Source organism: Pan paniscus, chromosome 3 (assembly GCF_029289425.2).
Source record: "Pan paniscus chromosome 3, NHGRI_mPanPan1-v2.0_pri, whole genome shotgun sequence".
Classification (NCBI taxonomy): Eukaryota; Metazoa; Chordata; class Mammalia; order Primates; family Hominidae; genus Pan; species Pan paniscus.
Genome location: NC_073252.2, coordinates 91,247,652 through 91,271,316, shown reverse-complemented (window position 1 = coordinate 91,271,316; position 23,665 = coordinate 91,247,652). Strand labels below are relative to the sequence as shown.

The 23,665-nt window shown below is 34.0% G+C and overlaps 1 protein-coding gene across 5 annotated transcripts in view; it reads right to left on the bottom strand.

The window, feature by feature from the left end:
* The window catches only part of GRID2 (glutamate ionotropic receptor delta type subunit 2), a 1,507,251-nt gene that overhangs the window by 564,840 nt on the left and 918,746 nt on the right, over positions 1-23,665 (bottom strand). For all 5 annotated transcript variants that reach the window (XM_034958923.3, XM_055111628.2, XM_003829901.5 and 2 more), the window contains 2 exons: positions 21,653-21,814; positions 8,167-8,286 (listed from right to left, as the gene is read on the bottom strand). In XM_034958923.3, coding sequence (XP_034814814.1) covers positions 8,167-8,286; positions 21,653-21,814 — 282 coding nt within the window. The remainder of the gene's footprint in view (positions 1-8,166; positions 8,287-21,652; positions 21,815-23,665) is intronic.

Here is a 23,665-nt window from a genome sequence, read left to right as displayed (position 1 = left end):
CGTTGTCACCCAGGCTGGAGTGCAATGGCCCAATCTTGGCTCACTGCAAGCTCTGCCTCCCAGGTTCACGCCATTCTCCTGCCTCAGCCTCCCGAGTAGCTGGGATTGCAGGTGCCCGCCACCACACCCAGCTAATTTTTTGTATTTTTAGTAGAGGCGAGGTTTCACTGTGTTAACCAGGATGATTTCGATCTCCTGACCTCGTTATCCACCTGCCTCGGCCTCCCAAAGTAATGGGATTACAGGTGTGAGCCACCATGCCAGGCCCTACTTCATAATATTTTCTAGATTCTCTCTATTATATAAACCTTCCAAGACACAATTCATTGCTGGAACTAGGACAGTAATTGAAGATGGCAGATTTTCCAATTATGGGCTTAAACTATAAAGACTGGGTTTATGCAGGCTATGTTTACCATCAGATTTTCTGTTATTAGATTTCCATACAACTGTAGATATTATAGTTTCCAAGCCTTGATTAACAGACTTGTAGAAGTTTGGAGCCATAAAGGACATTAAATGAAACAAAAAAGTTAGTGTTTCATGCTATCACTGTGACTGTCATGTATAATCCTCTGTCAACCACATCTAAAATTAAGTTACTTTCACCACCTCACATAGCAGCTTCTTGTCAGAATAGCAACTAGACTTTGTAGTTCTTGTGTTGGGTTGAAAATGAATTCTGTTAATTCCTGTATATTTCTGAACAGGTATTATTTTAATTTTCCCTTATTGTGTAACCTACAAACATAATTTCAATTAATCCTTACAAAAATCCTGAGAGATAAGTATTATTATTCACATGTTACATGTGGTACATTCACATATTACAGAACTTGAAACTCAATTTGCTTTGAAGTCCAAAGATCAAACAATCAGTAAGTGACAGAGGCAGAATTTCAACCCAGGTATGTCTAACAGCAAAGGCTACACGTTTTTCCACTACAGCCTGTTAAATCTAGTCTCGCTGTGAGACAATAATCTTAAAAGTACAAATACTAATGGTCCGAATAAACTTGTACTTTTATGGGTATTTCCATTTTTCTTGGAATAATCAATTTAAGTACTCACTATTTCCCTATTCACAACAAATTCTTGCAAACAAATTATACATATATCTTGCTTAACCATTAAAATTATTGTTTATACTTTTGGTGATCAAGTGCCCAACTCTGATAGGAATTGAGGATAAAGAGTGTAACACCCACTAACATTCTAGTTAATTTAAATGCAAATAATTATGTTTCATGTAAATAGAAGAAAAACAAGGCTGCTAAACTTACAGATGCAGAGAAGAATCTTATGGATTCTTACATCAGTATGCACACGTATTCATTAGTTCATTCATTAAATACTTAACAAGCATCTATTATATGCCATTCATTAGGAATACAACAGAAAACAAACATAGTTCTTGTCTCATGAAGTAACATTGTAATGGGAAAGACAAATTATAAAAGAGTAAGTTAATTATATTTACATATACACATAGAAGAGTTATATGTATAATTATATTGTCAATTCACAATATTTTCTAGATTCTCTCTATTATATAAACCTTCCAAGACATGAATTCATTATCAGAACTATGACAGTAAATAACTATGGCAGATTTTCCAATTATGGGCTCAAATTACAACTGGGTTTTATATTACAAAGACTGATATAATATCAGTTTGCAAAAAGTGCTTTAAGAAAACATAAAACAGGGTAATACCAAAAGATAAATGTCATTTTAGATATTCCAGAATCAGAATACAAATAAAATGCTGAATACAAGTGCAATATTTAATCACTGGCTATTTGAAAGCAGAGCTGTTCTCTCCTCCTTATAAGCACAAAGCAATTAAAGATTTTAGTCCCTTAAAAATTGGTGTATTTTTAATAGATTATATAATCTATTAATTAATAGATTATATAATATAATATCCTTTGCGAAGCAGTACATTAGGTTTGCCCAAGAACACAAAGTTGTAGACTTTGTGAATTTAAAGCTGGAGAGCCCGAATAAAGATTCTAAGTATATCTGAGAAACCACTGTACCTAGAAGGTAAAATATCTCTGACGTACATTTTATTTTACCAACTTATGAGAAAACACTTTTATGAAGATATTCAGCATTACTATGCAATTAAGATTGGTTGTGAAACCAGCTTTAATCAGCTTTTCCTAGCCTTATTCCGTTTGTGATAAAGTTCAAAGACACTAAGTCTAGAGTATTACATTTTAATACTGGAATTCAGTCTACAATAATATGTGAGCAGCACTGGCAAACTTAACAAAGAAAAATCAGACAAATAAGCAAACAACATTACGTAAAACTCTTCTAATGAAAAGCATATATTGATTCCTTAAACGTAGAGTTATTTAATCTTTACTTTTTATGTCTTCTTATAATAACTTTTGCTCAAATTAATTTTTTTTAGAAATTCTATACAGTGACTAACAGAAACAGAAATAACCACATTCTTGGGCAAAATTTAAGGGTATAGAAAACCTTAGCGATTTCAAAATTTGACTTTGAGTTTTACCTGAATTTATCTTCAAGGGTATATACAATGTGCTAACATGTTGATATACCATCTGCTAAATAAGTACCACCTTATGACAAAATAGAAGAACATGTAAAAATTATCAAAGTAAGAAAGTCCTTAATTTAGATGAACACCAGTGAGAATTAAATAATCCCTTCCACATTCTCACCAAACTCAAAAAAATGAAACCATCATTCATACAATGCCAAGAGAGCAAAGACTAGTCCAAAATTTGTGATTATGAATCCTTGGTACATCACACATTCAAATCCTGAGCAGACAAAACTCTGTTTAGTTTATGAGACCTGACAATACCCCTGCTTGAGGTGATAAGGCTGCAGGCTTTGTATACACTGAGCCACTGGCAGCAGAATAAACACTGACAACTTGACAGTCCGTCAACTGAAAAACCATTCACTCCTTTTGAGACATGGAGAAACTGGGAGTGGAACCTTCATTTTGGACACACATCTAGTAAATCTATATTGCAATTGTTTGCGTGGTGTTATTTTCCTTTCATAAGTATCTTTGAAAGCATTATTATATGTGTTAATACCTATACAAAGGAACTGCCCCATTTATAAAATGAGCTGGCAAGCTATGAATTAATCCATAATACTTTTAAAATTACTTGAGTGTTAGATCTGGAGTTTTAAAAAAATTAGTAATTAAATTGAAGCTTAGTAGAAAAATAATTGAGTTATAAAAATGAAAATTTCAAAATTAAGAATGCTTAAATTTGTAAAACAATGCAAAAAAAATTTCAAGTGTCAAAGGTATACAAGGTACCATGGAATAAATATTTATAGTGCCTTTCATAATACCTCTATAGTGCCAGCTCACAGAACATTTCAATACAGTTTGGGAGTTGGGACATAGGAACATAAAAAATGAAATAATTACAGGAGTTATTACTTAAGGACAAAGTAGATGTAATCTAATGTGTATGATTCACTATCATTTTAATAGCAGAGATTTAACAATTACAAACTCTGAATTCAGAGCAGGTTGAAACAACTATATTGACCTCAGAACTCCGTTAAATGACACTGGTTTTAGAAGGCTAAATGAAGCTCTCCTCTGCCACCCTCACAAACATCCCTTGATGAGTGCCTAGAACCTACCCAGCCTTAGGATAATGAATTCAGTTCTGTCTCTCCCCAAACATAATTTCTGGCTCTGAAGCTCTCTCACTTAATCCGTACTAATATACAAGCTCTTCAGATGTGCTGAACACACACTAACCTCTTGAGCCATACTTTGTCTCTGTTATACTCTTCCTTTCTTCATTGCCATTCATGTTCAGTTTGGATTTTATGCTTTGTCACTTCAACCATTGCCTTGCCAATGTTCTTAACCATACTGCCTTGTTGTACTGCTATCAAACACAAAGCAACACAATACAAAACAAAAATAACCCGATGAAGCTTCAAGCCTACATTAATTTAAATTTATTCAGTCTGCTCAATGCTGCTGGACAAACATCCACAACTGTGTAGATTAGTACTACAGTGATTTCTTGATCTCTAGCCTCATGTGAGCCAATAGCCCTCCCTGGCATTTCTTCAATATTCCCTAGTCACCTCTCTTGTTTGCCACAGCAGCTATTTCGAAACTTCTCCACTGTTGTTAAACCTCCAGTCTCATTATTGCCAATGCCTTCTGCTGCATTTTCCCAATTAGAAGATAATCTTGCCTCCTATTTCTCCAAGCAAAGACAATTTCTTAATAATTTTCTTAACTTCCTAACATCAAACATAAAGACTTGCTTGCAAACACAGCATTCTTTTCTTACCCCTACCCCTCATCACCCTGGAAAATGATGTTCCCCGGTGCCTATGGTTAAGTACTCCATCTAATTCTTGATCCAATCCTCTCTTTTCCCCTACTGTATCGCTATCAATTATCACCTTTCTTTCTTATATCTTCATTTTCTTCTTCACTACTGGCTTGGTCTGTGAGCATTCAAATATACTCAAATCTCTTACATTGTAAAAAATCTCTCCCAACAACTTCACAAAGTCATTTAATTACTACCCAAACATACTCACTTTTTTTTTTTTTTTTTTTACTTTTCTACTGTTGCTATTTAAACATATGGCATTACCCCTCTACTGAAATTTCAGTTATTAATGAAAATTAACCACAACTTCTTGTGATGTACTAGACATGGTTCTGGATGCTTTGCCTTGCTAACTCATTTAAGTTAGGCCAGCATACCTTAATTTCAAAATCCAACAGAAAGGACAGCTTTAGGCAACCTCAGTCATAAGTATCAATATAAAACCCTTATGCAAGGTGGTAGCAAATCAAATAATTTTATGTAAACATAAGCATAATTATAATTTTACATATGTATAAGCAATTTTATATAAAATTATGCATATCCCAGGAACGTATGGAGTTTCCTTAATCTGATCTAAGTTAATTATAAATATATAGTAGTATAGTGGTATAGTGTTGAATGTTTTCTCTCCGAGATTGATAACGATCCAAAAATGCCTACTACTGTTATTTCCATTCAACATCATCCCTAGAAGGTGTAAAATAACAAAAGAAGAGGCAAAAACTCTTATTAATTGCAAATGACAAGACAATTTGCAGAAAATTCACAAGAATCTACAGTTGAATTATCAGAATTAAAAGTCTGAGCAAGAGTGCTAGATATAAAATCAATATAAAATATCATTTGTATATACAGCAGCAAACAGAAAATGACATTTAGAGATACCATATTATATTTCTAGACTATAATACCACTCAGCAATATAAATTAAAAGACAAACAAGCAAAATTATTGACACATGAAAATAAGAATGTACCTTAAATGTTGAGAGAAGAAAGACACAAATGTGTAAATACTACATTATCCATTTATATAAACTTTCAGACCAAGCAAACTGTCTGTGCTTCTAATAATAAAAACAGGAACAATGGCACTTTCTGAGTGACAGAAACATTCAATAACTTGACCTGGTTAGTGGTTAAATTGGTGAATGTGACTACTCTAAGTCATTGTGCACTTAAATTATATCTCAATAAAACAAATGAAGAGTATTGAAGAGTAAAATTTTACCTTTTTCTTACCCCGTATATAAAAAAAAAAAACTTCTAGATAGATAAAAGACCTTAATTTGGAAGGCAGAACTATAAAACCCTTGGAACATAATTGAGCATAATATATTCATGACTCTGGGGGATAGGGAGTAATTTCTTAGATAATACTAAACCGCAATAATAATAAGGATGAAAATTCATAGTTCCTCTCAATTTAAAGATACTATAAATGGCATTGAAATAAAATCCACAGAGAAGAAAACAAAACTGGCAAAAATTAAATGATAAAACACTAAAATTCAGAGTATATACATAACTTCTAAAATCAATTATAAAAAGCAAAAGACACCCTTCTCCAAAAAAAAAAAATAATAAGCAATTAACTCAGAAACACCTGAAGAGCCTAAATATGTAGGAAAAGGTGCAGACTGTTTCATAATCAGGGAAATGTAAATTGAAATCATGAGGATATATCATTATATCCACCCAATAGGTTAATAAAATTTTAAGTCTTACAAATTCAAGACTTGATTAGAATGTGGGGCAATGCCCGCACTGCTGGTGGTATGTAAATTAGTAAATTACTATGAAAATGGGTTTGATGTTATCTGGTAAAGTTCAAGATATGGTTTCTTATATTGCAGGCAGTTCTACTTCTGGATACAAAACCTACAGAAACACACATACAAGCATATATACATCCAAGATGTATATCCAAGAATTTTTGTAACAGCAGCTTATAGCAGTCTAAAAATGGAAACAAACTGTAGTGGTGTGGGACAAATCCATACAATAGAAAACAATACAGCAATATAAATGAATAAACTGCCACTTCTTGTAACAACAAGGATCAATAACATAAACACACTGTTGAACACAAGAAGCAAGAAGAAAAGGATATACCCATTCTTGAGACCATTCATAAGTTGAAACATTGACAAAACAATTATATAAGGATGTAAACACAGGTGATAAAAACATATTTTAAATGCAAATAAATTAACATCATAAAAATCAGTCTAAATATTACACTATTGACAAGGATGGTCTGATGGTAATCAGAGAGAAGCATATGGGAGGGTTGAGAATCCTGGCTATTTTCTATTTCTTGACCACAGTAGTGGTTCTTTCCTTTAAAATAAGTCACTAAACTTTGTGTTTTATGTAGTTTTCTATATGTTTCATATTATTCACTATAAAACAAAAATTTTAAATGCATCAAGATAGTTTCATCCATATTAGCATGAATTTATTGAGAAATTTGTATTGCTAATAACTCCTCACTTCATTTTGTCTAGATTGTTTTGCATCTTACATCTCAGCACTAAAAATACCTACTGATCACATGGACACAGGAAGGGGAATATCACACTCTGGGGACTGTGGTGGGGAGGGGGGAGGGGGGAGGGATAGCATTGGGAGATATACCTAATGCTAGATGACGAGTTAGTGGGTGCAGTGCACCAGCATGGCACATGTATACATATGTAACTAACCTGCACAATGTGCACATGTACCCTAAAACTTAAAGTATAATAAAAAATAAAAATAAAAAATAAAAAAAATAAAAAATAAATTAAAAAAAAAAAAAAAGAACCTCTTACCCTAAATGTCATCAACTTTAGACAGTTAGAAATTTACAGTTACCAGCTCTGCATACACACTCAATTATGTTAGGCTTTTCCCTACCAAATATAGACAGATAGATAGATAGACAGATACATAGATAGATAGATAGCAAATCCAAATCATATATGTGTGTGTATATATACATATGATTTGATATATTTATATGATATATATATGATTTGATATATTTCCCTACCAAATATATCTATGTGTGTGTGTGTGTATATGTGTATATATATAATTTGGATTTGCTATATATATATTTTTTATATATATCAAATGCTATAAATATATATATTTGATATATATATCAAAAATTTATATATAGCAAATCCGAATTATAGAAACATCATTTATATAAGGGCGTTTGTATTTCTCCTTGAGAAAGTTATTGTCCCAGTATTTCATGAAACATCATTATTGGCACTCAGCTTCTTCTTACATGTGATCAGTAGTATCCAACAAGAGTTCATTTTCTGCAAACTATTTTCTACATATTACATGACACATACAGAAGGTAAAATACTGTAATGTCACATCTTGCAGTAGACTTTCTGTCTTACTATATGAAATTTATCCAAGCTCTTATTCTGATTTTGTACATGTTACAAGTTAAAAACCAAGCAGCTACAAAGTGTATAAATATTAAATTTACTATTTTATAAAAACTATTATTGTAACAAATGAAAGATGATGCTATTTCCCTAGGCAAGATTCAGATTACTTTTTTCCTTTACATTATTCTAAGTCAGAAATAGAATTTCTTGCTTAATACTTCTGGTAAATATTTAAAGTCATTTCAATGCCTAATTTCCCCCCACCCCCTGCTTTCTCTTTCACACTACAATATTGACTTTAATGGGTACTGTGATCATACTGCATGGAAAACAATCAAGCAAAACCATAGTATAGGAAAAAGCGTATTAATCAGTGTGTCTTGTCTTACTTTGCGAACACCTCTGCCAAGCTCTTCTCCATAGTTGGTTCCAAGGATTTCAAAGTGAACATTGGGATTGCCTCCATTTTCTCCAAATTCTAGCTCTCCAGTCAACCCACTAACTCCACCCTAAAGGAGAGAACAGATACTGATGTAAAATTTGAGAAGTAAAAAAATAAATAAACATAAAAGGAACTTCTAGGAACTCTACTTCTATCTATAAAATAATATTTAAAGTAAGCAATTTTTAACAGACTACTTTTTAAAATAGGTACACAGCATAAACAGGAGTACAGTTGAACCTAACTTTGGAAATTCCTTAATCCAATCTCATCTATTTTTCATAAAAACAGAAATTTAGACCCCAAAAGTCAAGTGACTGCTCAAAATGAAACCATGTTAGAGCTCAGACTAAGTTCCAGGCTCAAGTTTTTGCCACCATACCTTGTGACTTGAATGGATCCATCTTGAAAAACAAGATGCTTCTGGAGTGCATAAAATCTATATAAGATAGATTTCAACAATCTTCTTTGTTCTAGCACAATTCCATTCAATTTTGATCTAAAATTATACCTGGGGATCTTAAAATCCATGGTTTCTAGATTATTAGAGGCTGATTTTTTTGCCCCTTCTTTAAATATATTTTCCAAATCAAAAATAAAAGAAAGTTAAATTAGGCCTGAAATCTGTTTTTGCTCTTAACGGGTAGTGCTGGCTGTTGAGATTCTCTGGGAATTCCAAGCTTCATCTTTCATTCAATATGACAGATGTTCATTTATCCAACAGATGGCAATGTAGGTCATACTTCTCTCTTTCTTGTTTATCATTCTTTTCTCAGTTTAGTTTATCAGCCTTCATATTATTTAGGATTTTACAAATGAAAATCGCACTCTGAGTCACTTCAATGCTAAAATATGTCTAACTTAAAATTTTGGCCTAGTAATGACATTTATTTAGAAAACAAATGATCTCAGTTTTGTAAATTGTTTTAATTATCACCTCTAAGATGTTGATATTTAAATATATCTCACTTGACATAACCTGCAACTCCATTTCCAGTCTTGTCTGGCTGGTAGTAATATTATGCTATTTGCTTTTCCTTCTACTTCATTTGTGCCTTGTAGCCCAATCACCTGATGCAAAGTTCATGATGAGTTCAATAAACTATTTTTGATTGATGTTTTCCTACCTGAATCACTAATTTTAATATTTAATCTGTTGTATTTTTATAATAGTAATAATCAACAAAATTAATTCTTTACTATTATTCCCTAATCAGCCAGTTTCTATTATCTAGTTTTATTAATAAAAATCCTAGTGGATTTTCATGCATGATTTAGCAGTCAAGAACATAGGTCACACTTCCTGGGTTTCACCAATGGCTTCGGAATCTACTAGATGTGTAAACCAGGCTAAGCCATTTCATTTATGCCTCAAACACTAGATCTGTTAAATGGGAAAATAATAGTGCCTACCCCAGAAGATTATTCTGATTCTTATAATACATGTACAGAATATTGAAAAGTTCTTGACATATTAAGCTTGGTAAGAGCTTAAATACTATTATCATCATTACTTCCACTGTTACTTAATTCTTTATTTTTGAAGGATTTTTAGTTCTCTTAGAAATCGTTGGCATAATCTTGTTTTGTTAATTAAAATTCAGTGGGTTTGCCAAAAATTATTATATGCTTAAATATTTAGATGGCTTTGGAAAATATTTTTGCAAATGTCAACTCAGTTACATTTCATTGATTAGTACTTGGAGAGAAAAAAGTTAAGCAGCTGGTCTAGGATGTATTCACTCCTTTCACTGGTGTGTGTATAGGGCAGCAACTGAGGGTGAAGGTTGGTCTAATTTCCCTGCCAATTGGAACTCCAGGTAAACAGACTGGTAATATTTACTAGGTGGAAGATTCCTTATCTATACAAAGCCCTTAGCAGGATATCCCAGGCTAAAAAATACTGTAGTAAATAAACCCAGGATCTATGGATTAATGGTTTGTGGCTCCTCAGAAAATGTCCTGAAGCTTTACATTTTCTTAGGTAAAAATGGAAATGTTTCATAATGTAAATCCTCCCTGTGGTGAGAAATAAACCTATGAAACCTTCCTTGGAGACCGAATCAGCATTTCCAGTGTGGGAAGAAAGAACCTGGGGAGCCATGCAGAATGTCTCCTCCTTTTTCTCCTTTGTTCCCTTTGATTGCTTGTATTTTTGATAAGGGCAATATACCTGATTCTTGCCAATCTATTCCAGTATGTGCTCACTGTTAATATCTCAAAACATCCGATTATATTTTAAAGACTGAAGTAAGTGCAGTGCATCTTATTATCATTAGTATCTCCAAATGACAAATACTGTAGGAATTTGATTGACAAATATAGCTTATATTACTACAAGTAAGTTCAAAAACTTGTGTTCAGAATATTTTTATACAAGTTTTTCTTGTTCATAATCACACGTCTACCTGATTAATATCTTCTAATTATATCAGAATCTTAAATTTATGTTTTAGTAGCTTATTTCTACGAAAAAGATATCATATATCAATATAATTGCTACATAAAACTACTATATCCCTAAAATGTTTACACATTTGAGCACTAGACTAATCTGGTGTTGTGTTATTATTCTCAATCAATACCCGCATGGCCACTCCAGGTCATGCCTTTATCCTTTACTTTATCTTCCACTGAATGACTTAGTTTACTTGAACAAGGTACAGAAAACAATAAATTGGGGGACTTGCATTTAGTTTGCTGCAGCATTTACTTACCTTGCTCAACTTTATGACTTTGTAATTTATTTTCCTTATGCTATATTCCTAATGAGCCGTTGGCATGTAAAATCAGTGAAACCTTCCCTCATGAAGATGTCAGGGATGATTCAGAGGTCAGTATTTCGAGCAAATAAACCCTTTAACTAAAACCTATTGTTATATCACCCAGACTTAACCTCTCTGATTTTGGATTGCCTTAGAAAATTCCAGCGCTTTAAAGCTTTTTTCCATCTATCCTCAAATTAACCTTGAAAACAGAGCCTTGGTGAAAATGTGTGCTAGCCAAGGGGTAATGAATGGTCATTATTTTTGTGCATGCATGGTTGTATTTTTTTATCTCTTGGTGATGCAGCAGATTTTCAACAATATAAGCTAATGGGACATTGGTAGTATGAATAACACATACAGATAATTTCTACACGTCCTTTAAATTGGCAGTAAAAATTGCTGCCAGAGTAAACCTTTTTAAAAATATGAAATAAAATTTGTTTTAATTTCATCCATCCACTTGATATAGAAATACCAGTGGACGTCAAATATAGAGAGCAAAGAGTAGAAAAATTAAAAGAAGAGAATCAGAGGTTGAGAATAATTTACCACTGGACAATGAGTTTCTAAAAGGCAAAATGTATTATTCACCTATGGCTAGGAAAAGTTGGGGAAAAAGTAAAAAAAAAATTACTGAGACTTTATGTCATTCTGTTTATGATGAAGGATCTTTTCCTACGCTTGAAATGGCAAAGGAACTTAAGAGATACTTTTGGAGGATCACGTGGGACATCAAATATTTATCATACTCGTCTAATTTCCTTATACATATTTCTAGGTTCCTTGTAACCTGCAGATGTGTGTGGTAACCAAGGATAATCTGTTAATATAAGCATGGGCCCAGCAAGGCAGTGAATACTCTGGGAGGTGCCAGACTCAGCAGGGAGCCCTGATGCCTTCATGTTTCATCAGCATCAGGTTCAGAGAGAAAAACCCCTAACCAGAAAAATACCACATTTTCTACCCAACAAACAAATATTTTTATGGGTAAATAGAAACTAAGATACAAGATGCAAACAAAAAAAAAGAGGACGACAAATACAAAGAATCTAGTTTGTGTGAAATATCTAGGAAAATTTGAGTTGCCATGTAACATTACGTGTGTGTATATATACATATATTGCATATATACATATACACTCAAATAGTCATTCATAATAGAGACCCACAGCCAGCTGAGAAGTAAACAGGAAGTTACAAGCATTGTGATCATGCTGTCTCCATCTTAGGGGACCCTTAGGCCCTAACTCAACCGGTTAACTGAGGAGCCCAAACTGAAACCTTCATCTTGTGTCTCGTATTTTTTCCTTTGGACTATGTAAACTGTGTGTTCAATATAACATATTATATAGAGAGAATTGCTCAGAAGGGCATGTTGAACTGAATTAAATTAAATCTATTCCAGTTTACCTACTTTATGATTAAAATGACCTGAAGCTGGAGCGTATCTTGGTGAATTGACAAGAGGCCTATTCCGAGAGCATGGATGACAGTTTTTAAATCCCCATGACAAAAAGTTTATTTGCACACATTTTTGTAAAAAGGCTACCTTATATTTCAAGACAATACTGTTTGTGGTAAGCCAGATTATGTTTTCCTAAATTCTCTCTCTTTCCTTCAGATTTGTAAATTCTAAACGATACATAGTGCTTTAAACAAAAAGTAATGTCTCCATTTCTCTAAGTATGCAGACTTTTTAAAAGGCCACAAAACCAAACATGACAACTTATTAGAGTTCATTTTGTCCCAACCATTAACCTAGGAATCATTATTTTAATCTTTGTCTTCCTCACACACTTATTAAATCACCAAATCTTATTTCAATCCTGTAAATATCCTCAAGGATATCTACTTCTATCCATCCCATGGCCCACAACCTAACCAGGTCCTCTCTAAGTAAGAGGATTAGCCTCTTAATTGGTGTTCTGTCATGCAGTCAGTCTGGTTCAATGGCGGTTGCAGAATTCTCTACTTGGCAAGCATGGGATAATCTGATTTTATCACCACCCTGTTTAAAATACCTCAGTGTCGGCTGGGTGTGGTGGCTCACACCTGTAATTCCAGCACTTTGGAAGGCCAAGACAGATGGATCACCTGAGGTCAGGAGTTCGAGACCACTCTGCCCAACATGGTGAAACCCTGTCTCTACTAAAAATACAAAAATTAGCCAGGTGTGGTGGTGCGCGCCTGTAATCCCAGCTACTCAGGAGGCTGAAGCAGAAGAATCACTTTGAACCCAGGAGGCAGAGGTTGCAGTGAGCTGAGATCACACCACTGTACCCCAGCCTGAATGACACAGCGAGACTCCATCTCAAAAAATAAAAAATAAAAAAAAATAATAATAATAATCCTTCAGTGTCACGTTATTCCTTGAATAAAATTTGGAAATTTCAACATCGTTTATCAAACCCTTGATGGTCTTTCCCCCTTTTAGCTAATTAGAAGCCATGTCTCTATTCTGGCTGCCTTGGGCTTATTTCAGATGCTTCAATGTGTTAAGCTCTCTTTCCTACAAGCCTAGAAACATTCTATTTCATTTGCATGAGGCATTCTTCCTTCCCCTTTCCTGGAATACTCTTCATTTTCCTTTCTTGGCTAATGCATACTTAGCCTAAACGTTTCCACTTATCTATCACTCTCAGGCCTAAGTAGGCCCTCCAATGACATATTTCTAGAACACTTTTTCTCCTTTTGTAGAACAAATCATGCTTGTAATTATTTTTGATATTTCTATTTTCCTTCCTTATTCTCTGATCTTATGGTACAACATATGGTAGCATTCAATAAATATTTGTTGAATGAATAAATTACCATGTAAGAAATGGTATAATTTCAATATTTTTATCATTTCAAAAAATACTTTTTGAGATATCAACATATATCAAGATAACTCTATCAGATATCATATTGATATATGTTGGGCTCAACATATATCAATATAAGAAAATGTACTGGTACTTAAATATTTGACATATTGCATAAACTGATATTTTCTATTTTCCCACATTCCATATTAAAAATAATTACAAAAATGTTAACAGAAATTGGTCAATTAAGACAATGCAAAAGAATTTGATTTAAAGATCTATTACATTTTAGTTCACTTACTAATATAGAATACATAGAAAATGTCCAGTGATTTTATGTGCAATCACATAATTTTGAATCTAAGATTTTTCTTAGCTTTTAAAAAAATTAAATAAAAGAGGTAAAGGTGTTCTAAAATTCAGGTCTGATTTTATCCAAAAATTATTTAGTGTCTTACATTTACCCACAAAATAATTTTTTTCCTAAATCACTTTCCAGTCAAAACAATTTTATGTGTTCTCTGCACTCTGGTAATCAACTTTTGTCATTGTACAAATGATTTAGTCTAATAGATATATCAGCTACAGCATTCTACCACCTGAAATATCCTCCTTCCATAGCTTTATATATCCTAAGCCTGCTAGTTTTCAAATTTCGATTAAGATGCTATCAGTTCCACGCAAATATTTCTAATCTATTTTCTAAGTTGGGTTCTCAAGGAAACAGGTATGAGATGGAGATTTGCTTGTATGCAGAAGGTTTATTTGAAGTGCTACTGAGAGAGCACTTGCAATGGAGTGAGGGAAGAGGGACTGGACAGAGGAAGAGATGAAAGTTTGATGCAAATACAATACCAGTTTAGATCATCCAATGTACTAGTCTGTAGATAACCCTTCATATTTGTCCCCTGAAGAAATGAACTTAGACATTTCTAGTTTTGCAATGACTGTTCATTGGATTCATGCTGCCCCTAGAAAGAGGGTGGAACAATTCCCGTCCATGGCAATTCCTGAACGGAGGCTCAGATGTCTTTCTTGGCTGTGAAGCAAGTATCTCAGTATGTACCACAGCACATTACACTCTTCTCTAAGATTCTACAGTATCCTATATTTACCACATTTGGGTCTTTTTGTTGTTTCTGGCCTTAGAGTGTAGCTCTTTGTATAGTTAGTCAATATTCACTACTGGCCTCTAAATTTCTTTTTTTTTTTTTTTTGGCAGGGGGTGCGGGGTAATTCCATAAATGAGTTTGCACAGTACATTCTATAATATAGAAATTTGATAAATACCTGTTAAAAGAGTGATTAATACATGAATGAATTGCCCTGTTGAAAATTGTTTCGGTATTAAAAATATTAACACTAAGAAAAAAATGAAAAATGATTTCTATTTAAATATAGTACACTTCTGTAAATAAAAACAGGCTACTCGTGTTGCAATGACATGGCACTATTCCAAGAAGGTAGATCTGCACTGGGCAAATTGATTTATAAATACCCCAGGGGAGTGGTTTTCAAATTGTAGCTCTAAGAGCTGATTGTGGTGGGTGTCTCTGGAAATCCTCTCCTACTTTTTTTCAGAACAGCTCAAATTTATTGATTGTATTTATATAGTTAAAAAGTTTGAAAGCTTGCTCTAGGTTACATAACACTAACAAATTAAATTATACTACATGAAAACTCTTTCCCAATATATAAATATAGTTTTCATGAGAAGCTACAACAATGTAGCTTGTCATAATAAACTAAAGACTGAAAAACAAGCCATATTAAAACTTAAATAGGGTTTATATAATATTAATTGAGGGTGTTTATTCCCATGATTTCTTGGTGTGCATGTTTAGCCAAGTGACTTTGACAGGAGTGAATAAAAATGATTGCCATGAACAAGAAAAATGGTAAATGGTAAAGTACACAGACACCAAATTAGAAACCAAAAAACCTGGTATTTAAAACTAATTAGCTATGCAACACTTAGTACATCATTTAATTTTTCTGAATTTCGGTTCTGTACACCTAAAAATAGAGTAAAAAGGTTAGATTAACTTTACTGTGACTTGCTACTCTATAACTGTACAAGTTACTAATAAAAACAACTTAATTACATAATATAATAAAACAAAAATAGAAGAATACTTTCATTACAAAATTTTTTAAAATCCTCTTTTCAGATAATGCTCCTGGTATGTTTAAGAGTATACTTGTTGCATGCTGCTTTTTAAGTCTATGCCAATACGTAAAGTATTAGAATTGGAGTGATTAATTTTATTTGACAATGATATCAATGTATATTTGAAAAATACAAGAGAACCAGTAATTAAGTTTGGAAAGTTGATCAGGTCAGTCAAAAAATATATGAAACATCAATATCTTCTTTTAATACCTACAATAACCAGTTTGAAAATCTAATGGAACATATCTCATTTATGATACCATGCACACACACACACACATGCATACACACACATCCTATTAAAGTTTAGAAATAAATAGAATGAAAATATGTGTGAAGAACACTATAAATCTTTAATCAGGATTACAAAAAGCTAACTATATGGATAGATGCCATGTTATAGATGGAAAGACTCAATATTTTTAAAACTATAATTCCTTCAAAAATATCATACAACATCCACGTAAATAACAATGGCACAGGGCTGCTGATAATATTTGGCAGGAATAAACAGGCAAGCATTAACTGCTAATTTTTTAAAAAAGAATGAAAATGAGGAGGCACTTATTCTACCAATTCATATAATATATTATAAAGCTCAGGTACACAAGAGTACCTGAGAAACAGAAACCTTGCCCATTACTAGACATTTATACTACTATGTCAATGACATTATTTTTAATTCTTTTGTTTCATTCCCCATAATAAGAATAGAAATTAATTTAGGGAGAGAAACTTGTTCTCTTCTTGCTTGTACTTTGTGCAGCAGCACACAGATTTTTAATGTGTATGTAGCGTGCCCTTAATATAGGCATTTTGTATTTATTTGAATGTAATTAAAAATTTCAACACTAGAATATTCCCATCATAATAAACAGCCTGACCTCATTTGTGTTGCTGGCTGCTGACTACTTTTTAAGCCTTACCCTCCCTTTCTTTGGCCCCACATCTGTACAGTCTGATTAAGAAAGGCCATCCTACATCTACTTATTTGACACCTGTAGGAAACTTGAGCTTCTCAAATCTCCAGCCCGCATGAGTGGGAACCTTTTGCCAGCCCTAACCCCTAGTCAACAAAAAGGCCCAGGCCTCTCGCTCTGTTTTGTCCAAACCAGCCTGAATCTGTCTGGGGCCATTCTGCTCTTCCTGGGAGTCTCTATGTGAGTAATGAACTTTCTTTCTCACTTAATGTGTGGAGTATCACCAGCATTGACATCTAAATAGGTGACCAAAAACACTCATATGATGCAAAAAGTAATCCAATTTTTTTTTAAAAAAATCCATTTTTAAAGTCAGTTTGAAATGTGAGACAAAAATATAAAATTGAACATTTGTAATCATGTACATTATTCAAACTGAGTTTCTTGACACAAAGAATGGATATATTTCTTTAAAATGTGACACTGAGGCAGAAGCTGACAGGGACAAATGTACACATAGTCCCACAAAATAAAATTTCATAATTATTGTATTAAATAATCGTTTTGGTTATAAATTTTCTAACAGCAATACCTTATATATTGAATTTCTACATGAAAAATACTGACATATTATGGTGTCTCTCTTTCCTTCCTCCTGATCCTCTCACTAAAGTGTTTTCTAAGCAACCTCCTAAACTATTATTTTGTCTTGGTATGAAAGCTTCAGAAGAAGAAATATATTCAGGTTCCTGCATCCTAGCCAAACCATGAATTAATAAATTGGCAGGATTAGAATCATGTTCAACAACCTCCCTTGGATTTATACCTGCCAGCTCTCTACATAGATAAGGCTGGAAGATTTTGGCAACACCTTGAGGCTAGATTAGACTTATTCATTTTTCAGTTGAAAAGTCTTTCTCTGCCAATATATTCAATACATTTAATTCTCAAGTACTTTTGTTGATAACAGCCAAAATTCTCATTAAAATTATCCTTGGCAAAGAAGACACAGCATTACTATGGTTTGAAATCCCTACCAAAACTCATCTTGAAATGCAATTGCCATTGTAATGGTATTGAGAAGTAGAAACTTTAAGAGATAAATAGATCATGAGAGTTTTGCCTTCATGAACGGATTAATGCTGTTATTGCATTAATAACAATAATGGGTTAATTGTCACAAGAGTTTGGTCCCCTTTTTGTCTCTGTCTCATGCGCTTGCTTGCCATGTGGTGTCCTTTCACCTAGGATAACCCTTATCAGATGCCAGCTCCAAGCCCTTGGATTTCCCAGTTCCAGAACTGTGTGCCAAATAAATTTCTGTTCTTAATAAATTACGAAGTCCATGGTATTCTAGCAGCAGAAGACAAATTAAGAGAGAAAACTGGTACCAATAAGTGGAGCTGTTGTTATAATAAATACCTGAATATGGGGAAGTGACTTTGGAACTGCATAAAGGTAGAGGCTTGAAGAATTTGAAGGATCAGACTAGCAAAAAAACTGTACTGCTGTGAATAGAGCTTTAAGAACAATTCTAGTGAGGACTTGGAAGAGGAGAGCAGTAGAGAAAGTCTGAATCTTCTTAAGAGTTTATTTAATTTGTTGTGACCAGAATACTCATAAAAATACGGAGAGAAAAGGACATTCTGGTGAGGTCTCAGACAGAAATGAGTAATAGGGTATTGGAAACTGGATTGAAAGCCATCCTTGCTGTAAAGTAACAAACACCCTGGCTGAATTGTGGCCATATTCTAGGACTTTGTAGAATTCAGAACTTAGGGGCAATGAACTAGAATATCTGGTTGAAGAAATTTCTAAACAGCAGAGCATTCAGGCTTCTGCCTGGCTACTTTTACCTGTACATAACATAATAAGATGTGAGAAAAATAAACGACTTAAAGATAGATTTTATATTAAAGAGAGAAGCAGACAAAAAATCTGAAAAACTTACAGGGTGGCTATGTAAAGAGTGAAAACGTATGTTCAGGGACAGGCATGGTGGCTCACACCTGTAATCCTAGCACTTTGGGAGGCTGAGGCAGGCAGATCATGAGGTCAGGAGATCAAGAACAGCCTGGCCAACATGATGAAACCCCGTCTCTACTAAAAATACAAAAAATTAGCCAGGTGTGGTGGCATGTGGCTGTAGTCCCAGCTACTCAGGAGGCTGGGGCTGGAGAATCGCTTGAACCCGGGAGGCAGAGGCTGTAGTGAGCTGAGATTGCACCACTGCACTCCAGCCTGTGCGAGACTGTCAAAAAAAATTTATATATATATATATATATATATATATATATATATAAAATATTCAGGAGAGAATATCAAGGGTGCAGTCAAGTACTATTTGCTAAAGATATTAACATGGCTACAAAGGAGCGATGTGCTATTTATCAGGACAATAGGAGAAAGATTTAAAAGGAATTTCAAAAGTCTTTGAAGCTGCTGCTGCCCTCACAGTCTCTCGGAAGGCAAAATGATTTCTGGGGATATGCCCAAGGCACTCATCATGGGCTCCCTGTCCAGGGCCACCTAGCAACTCTTCTCCCCTTATTCCAGTGTAACATTCTTCACCTGCCCTAGTTGTGGCTCAAGTGGACCCAGGTAAAGCTTGGGCTGTCATTCTGCAGAGTGCAAGTGGTAAGCTGTGGTATCATCAATATGGTGTTACACCTTCAGGCATACAGTGTAAGAACTCTGGCTATGGGTTCCTCCACTAAAATTTCCAAGGATGTCACAAAGAGCATGAAGACCCAGGCAGAGACTTGTCTCCAGGGTCAAACCACCACAGAGAGCCCGTACTAAGACAATGTTGAGTAAAAATGTGGGTTTGGACTTGCCACAAAGAGTTTCCACTAGGGCAATGACTACTGGAGCTATGGAAGTGGGACCATCCCTAAGACCACAGAACTGTAGGACTAAAACGGCGTGTGACTCTGACCTGTGAAAGCTGCAGAAGCTGGGTCCAGCAAAGCCCTGGGAGCAGGGTTGCCTGAGGCCTTGCGGGCCCAATCCCTGTCTCAGCGTATCCAGAAATGAGGACATGGTGTAAAAGGATATTGTTTCTTGGCTTTATGACTTAATATTATTTTTCGTGTTGGGTTTTAGACTTACTTAGGACCAGTTATTGTTCTTTTCTTGCCTATTTCTCTGTTTTGGAATAGAAATGTCTATCCTATGACTGTTCCACCATTGCATTTTGGAAGTAGATAATCAGTTTTGAATTCATAGTTTCACAGCTGGCAGAAATTTGCATCATGATGAATCATGTGAGTCTCTTCCATATCTGATTTAAATAAGACTCTGAAATGTGGACTTTTGAGTTAATGCTGAAACAAGTTAAAACTTTTGGAACTATAGGGATAGAATGAATATATTTTATATGTGAGAGGGACATGAGTATTGGGGGTCAAAGGATGGAATACTATGATTTTAGTGTCCCCTCCTAAACTCACATTGAAACTTAATTGCTATTGCAATGGTATTAAGGATGGGGACATTGAGGTGATTAGATCATGAGGATGTCACCTCGTAAATAGATTAATGCCCATATAATGGGAGTGGATTCGTTATCCAGGAAGTCTTGGCCCCCTTTTTCGCTCTATCTTGTGCAGCTGCTCAGCATGTGATGCTCTTCTGCCATGAGATGACCCTCTCCAGATGTGGGTGCCATGGTCTTGGACTTCCCAGCCTTGAGAATCATAAGCCAAAAACCTTCCATTTTTTACATATTTCCCAATTTGTGGTAATCAGTTAGAACAGCAGAAAAGGGACTGATACAAGTACCAAGAGAAAGATCCAGGCTATTCTCTATTTAAAATATTTATTTCCTCTACTTCTAGTTTTTGTACACCTAGTTCACTTCTAATATTAAATTTTTATATTTTACTCTGACTTTTTAAGGGCATTTATATTTCATTTGACTAGCTATTTTTCTTTGGGTTTCAGGAAAGAAAGGAAAATACATGCAGAAAGAAAAAGGACGGGTAAAATACAGAATATAAACTTCCAAATGTCTGTCTCCTTTGTGTAAAGGGTATAGGAGAATTTGTTTGTTTTATTAATCATTTCATTTTAAATCCAAGAGGCGGTACAAGACAAATGGAAAATGTCAAGAAGGATGACATGACAAAGAGTCTAATAAACTGCAGAATGCTTATACCACTGAGAGGAGCTAAACAACATAAACTGCCTTCTGGGAATGGAACAGGTAGCTAAGCCAAACAGATTCACAGCTGGAATAAGCAACACATTGACAGTGAAGAAGAATAATGCAATCAGTTACCCCAAATAGTTCACAAATGCTGCAACATATTATCTACTTATGAATCCTATCCTTATCATGAGATAAATTAAAGGCCATCACATCCAGTGTCTTACCATGTATATTATCTAACTGAAAAAGTGCTAATTAAGTCTACTGTTAATTTTTTTAGTGGATGGCATGTGTTTTTTTAAAAGCCTTTTGTATTTTGCGACAGGCACCAAAACAATTTCAGTATCTCTAATGCTAATGACATAGTCAAGTCGGTATATCTCAACCACAATTTTTTTTACTTGCTTAAAATTCCCTTATAAATAAATAAGGAAGCCTCCCCTTTTTATATGTTGATGACTCTCTCACCTTTTTTCTTTTTCAATATTTAATTTCCCCATTACACTGTTTTGTGCTTAGAATTTGTAGAAATATTAAAGAGGAAACCCTTTTTCTAAAATATGTCAAATAATTATTTACCATATCCTTTTTACATGAAAATTAAGAAGTTACCTTCTTGATGGTCTCCAACATGGAGCGCCCACCCTGCCAGGGCTTTGAGTTCTTTCTGATACATGACAGACTTGCCATGCTGTGCCACTTTCGGTCCTCCAGCTTCTTATGAAAAGCATTAGCAAGCAGAAGCACCGTGTCATATATGTAAAGGTTGGAAATCTGAAAAGACATTAGAAAGTGATCATCAGAATCATTGACACCAGTCATCAAGAATAAGGAAAAAAAATAATTGTCTCAACTGCTTCTGTTCATGTCATACATGGCTGGTTTACTGGGTTATTAAGCAGAAGGTTTCTTTTGTCATTTCCTGGGCAATTTTGTCATTGAGAATGAAGTCTTGTCTGATTGTATGCCTCAATTGCTTTTTCAGCTTATTTAGGTGTGAAAGAGAAGATTAAAAAAAGAAAGAAAGAAATTTCGACAGAGATAAGGCTGTTAGTGTTAGACCTTAGAAAATCATTGGCCCTTATTTCTCTCTGAGGAGGTAAGAATCTAAGGGTTTAAGATTGGAAGGGCAAACTGAATAATACATTTTCTGAATATGTTAAGTTTTTGCATTCTAGTTATTCAGATGGAAAAATATCAACTTGATTTCATATGTGAATGTCATAGGTACCTAAAAAAGAAGTAGTCTACTGTGTGTATGTTTGTGTATATGGAGATTCTTAAATGAAATAATGAAAGAACACAATCATTTATATGTATTATAGTGATCAAGGATCTATACAAAATTATACAGGTATACACATGCATTACAATTCATTGATTTCACAAATACCATAAACTATTAACTGTTTGTGAATGTGTGTTTACATTAACACTTTCTTCTTCTGAAACAACCATGTTATTAACTTCTTTCTACATAGGTTGAAAAATAAATTATAGCCAATTTTTTGCTAAGGTTTAATTGTATTCTTACAATTAAGTTTCACCAGAACTACTATTTATACTGTCAATTAATCACCAAAGGTGCTTATTTTTCAAAGAAGTTAAAAATTTTTTGGAAAACATAATACCAAAAGGAATCCTAGGTCAATAAAAGCTGCTTAATGTTATATTTCCTCTGAAGGAAAAACTCTATATAAAATTTAAAAAATGAGGAATCAATGTAGTGATGAAAATTAATTCCATCTTAAAGCATTTGTGTTTTTCAGATTTTTGAAAGTATATTGTTATCACGGTTTTTCCTAAAAACATACAGGAGACTATATGGATTGTCCTCGGGTTATAATTAATCATGGAGGAAATTTTTAAAATAGTCTACCCACATCACAGAATGGTACTAAGCTTTGGCTATTGAGATAATTAGAGTCTGATGCAATGCACAGCTTTTAATAAGAACTTCCTAACACTGCCTTGTGAGTTTTCTTTTACATACCATGTAAATCTTCAATCCTTTGTGTTTGTTAAATATCATTTTATATGTATAATACTTGTAGGCCTTTTTTGAAGAGACATTGAACACTCAATGCATTATGTGCAATACAAGTTTGTCCTTCATAAGGAAGTATTAGGACTGGCTATTTTCACTCCCTATCCCAGCCACTCCCCATTTTGCCTGATAATTACTAGATAGACTACAAAAGAATGGCTGAAGTCTGCTATACAGCTAAAACTAGTCCATGAATCAACATTCAGGTTAGAATTAGGCAGTAAAGACCCAACAGGAAAATATAGAAGTTACGTGAAGGATACATGTCCAGGGAAATCAAAATAATACACAACCTTCTGGCCTTTCCTAACCCCTCCTGGTTCTACTGCCTGAAACTTGCTTCCTCTTACTTTTCTAGCTTTATTTTACTCTTCCCTTTGGTGAACGTGTATTTAAGATTGTTGGGGTATCATTGATGGACATTTGGGTTGGTTCCAAGTCTTTGCTATTGTGAGTAGTGCCGCAATAAACATGTGTGTGCATGTGTCTTTAGAAAATGTGGCACATATACACCATGGAATATTATGTAGCCATAAAAAATGATGAGTTCATGTCCTTTTTATGGACATGGATGCAGC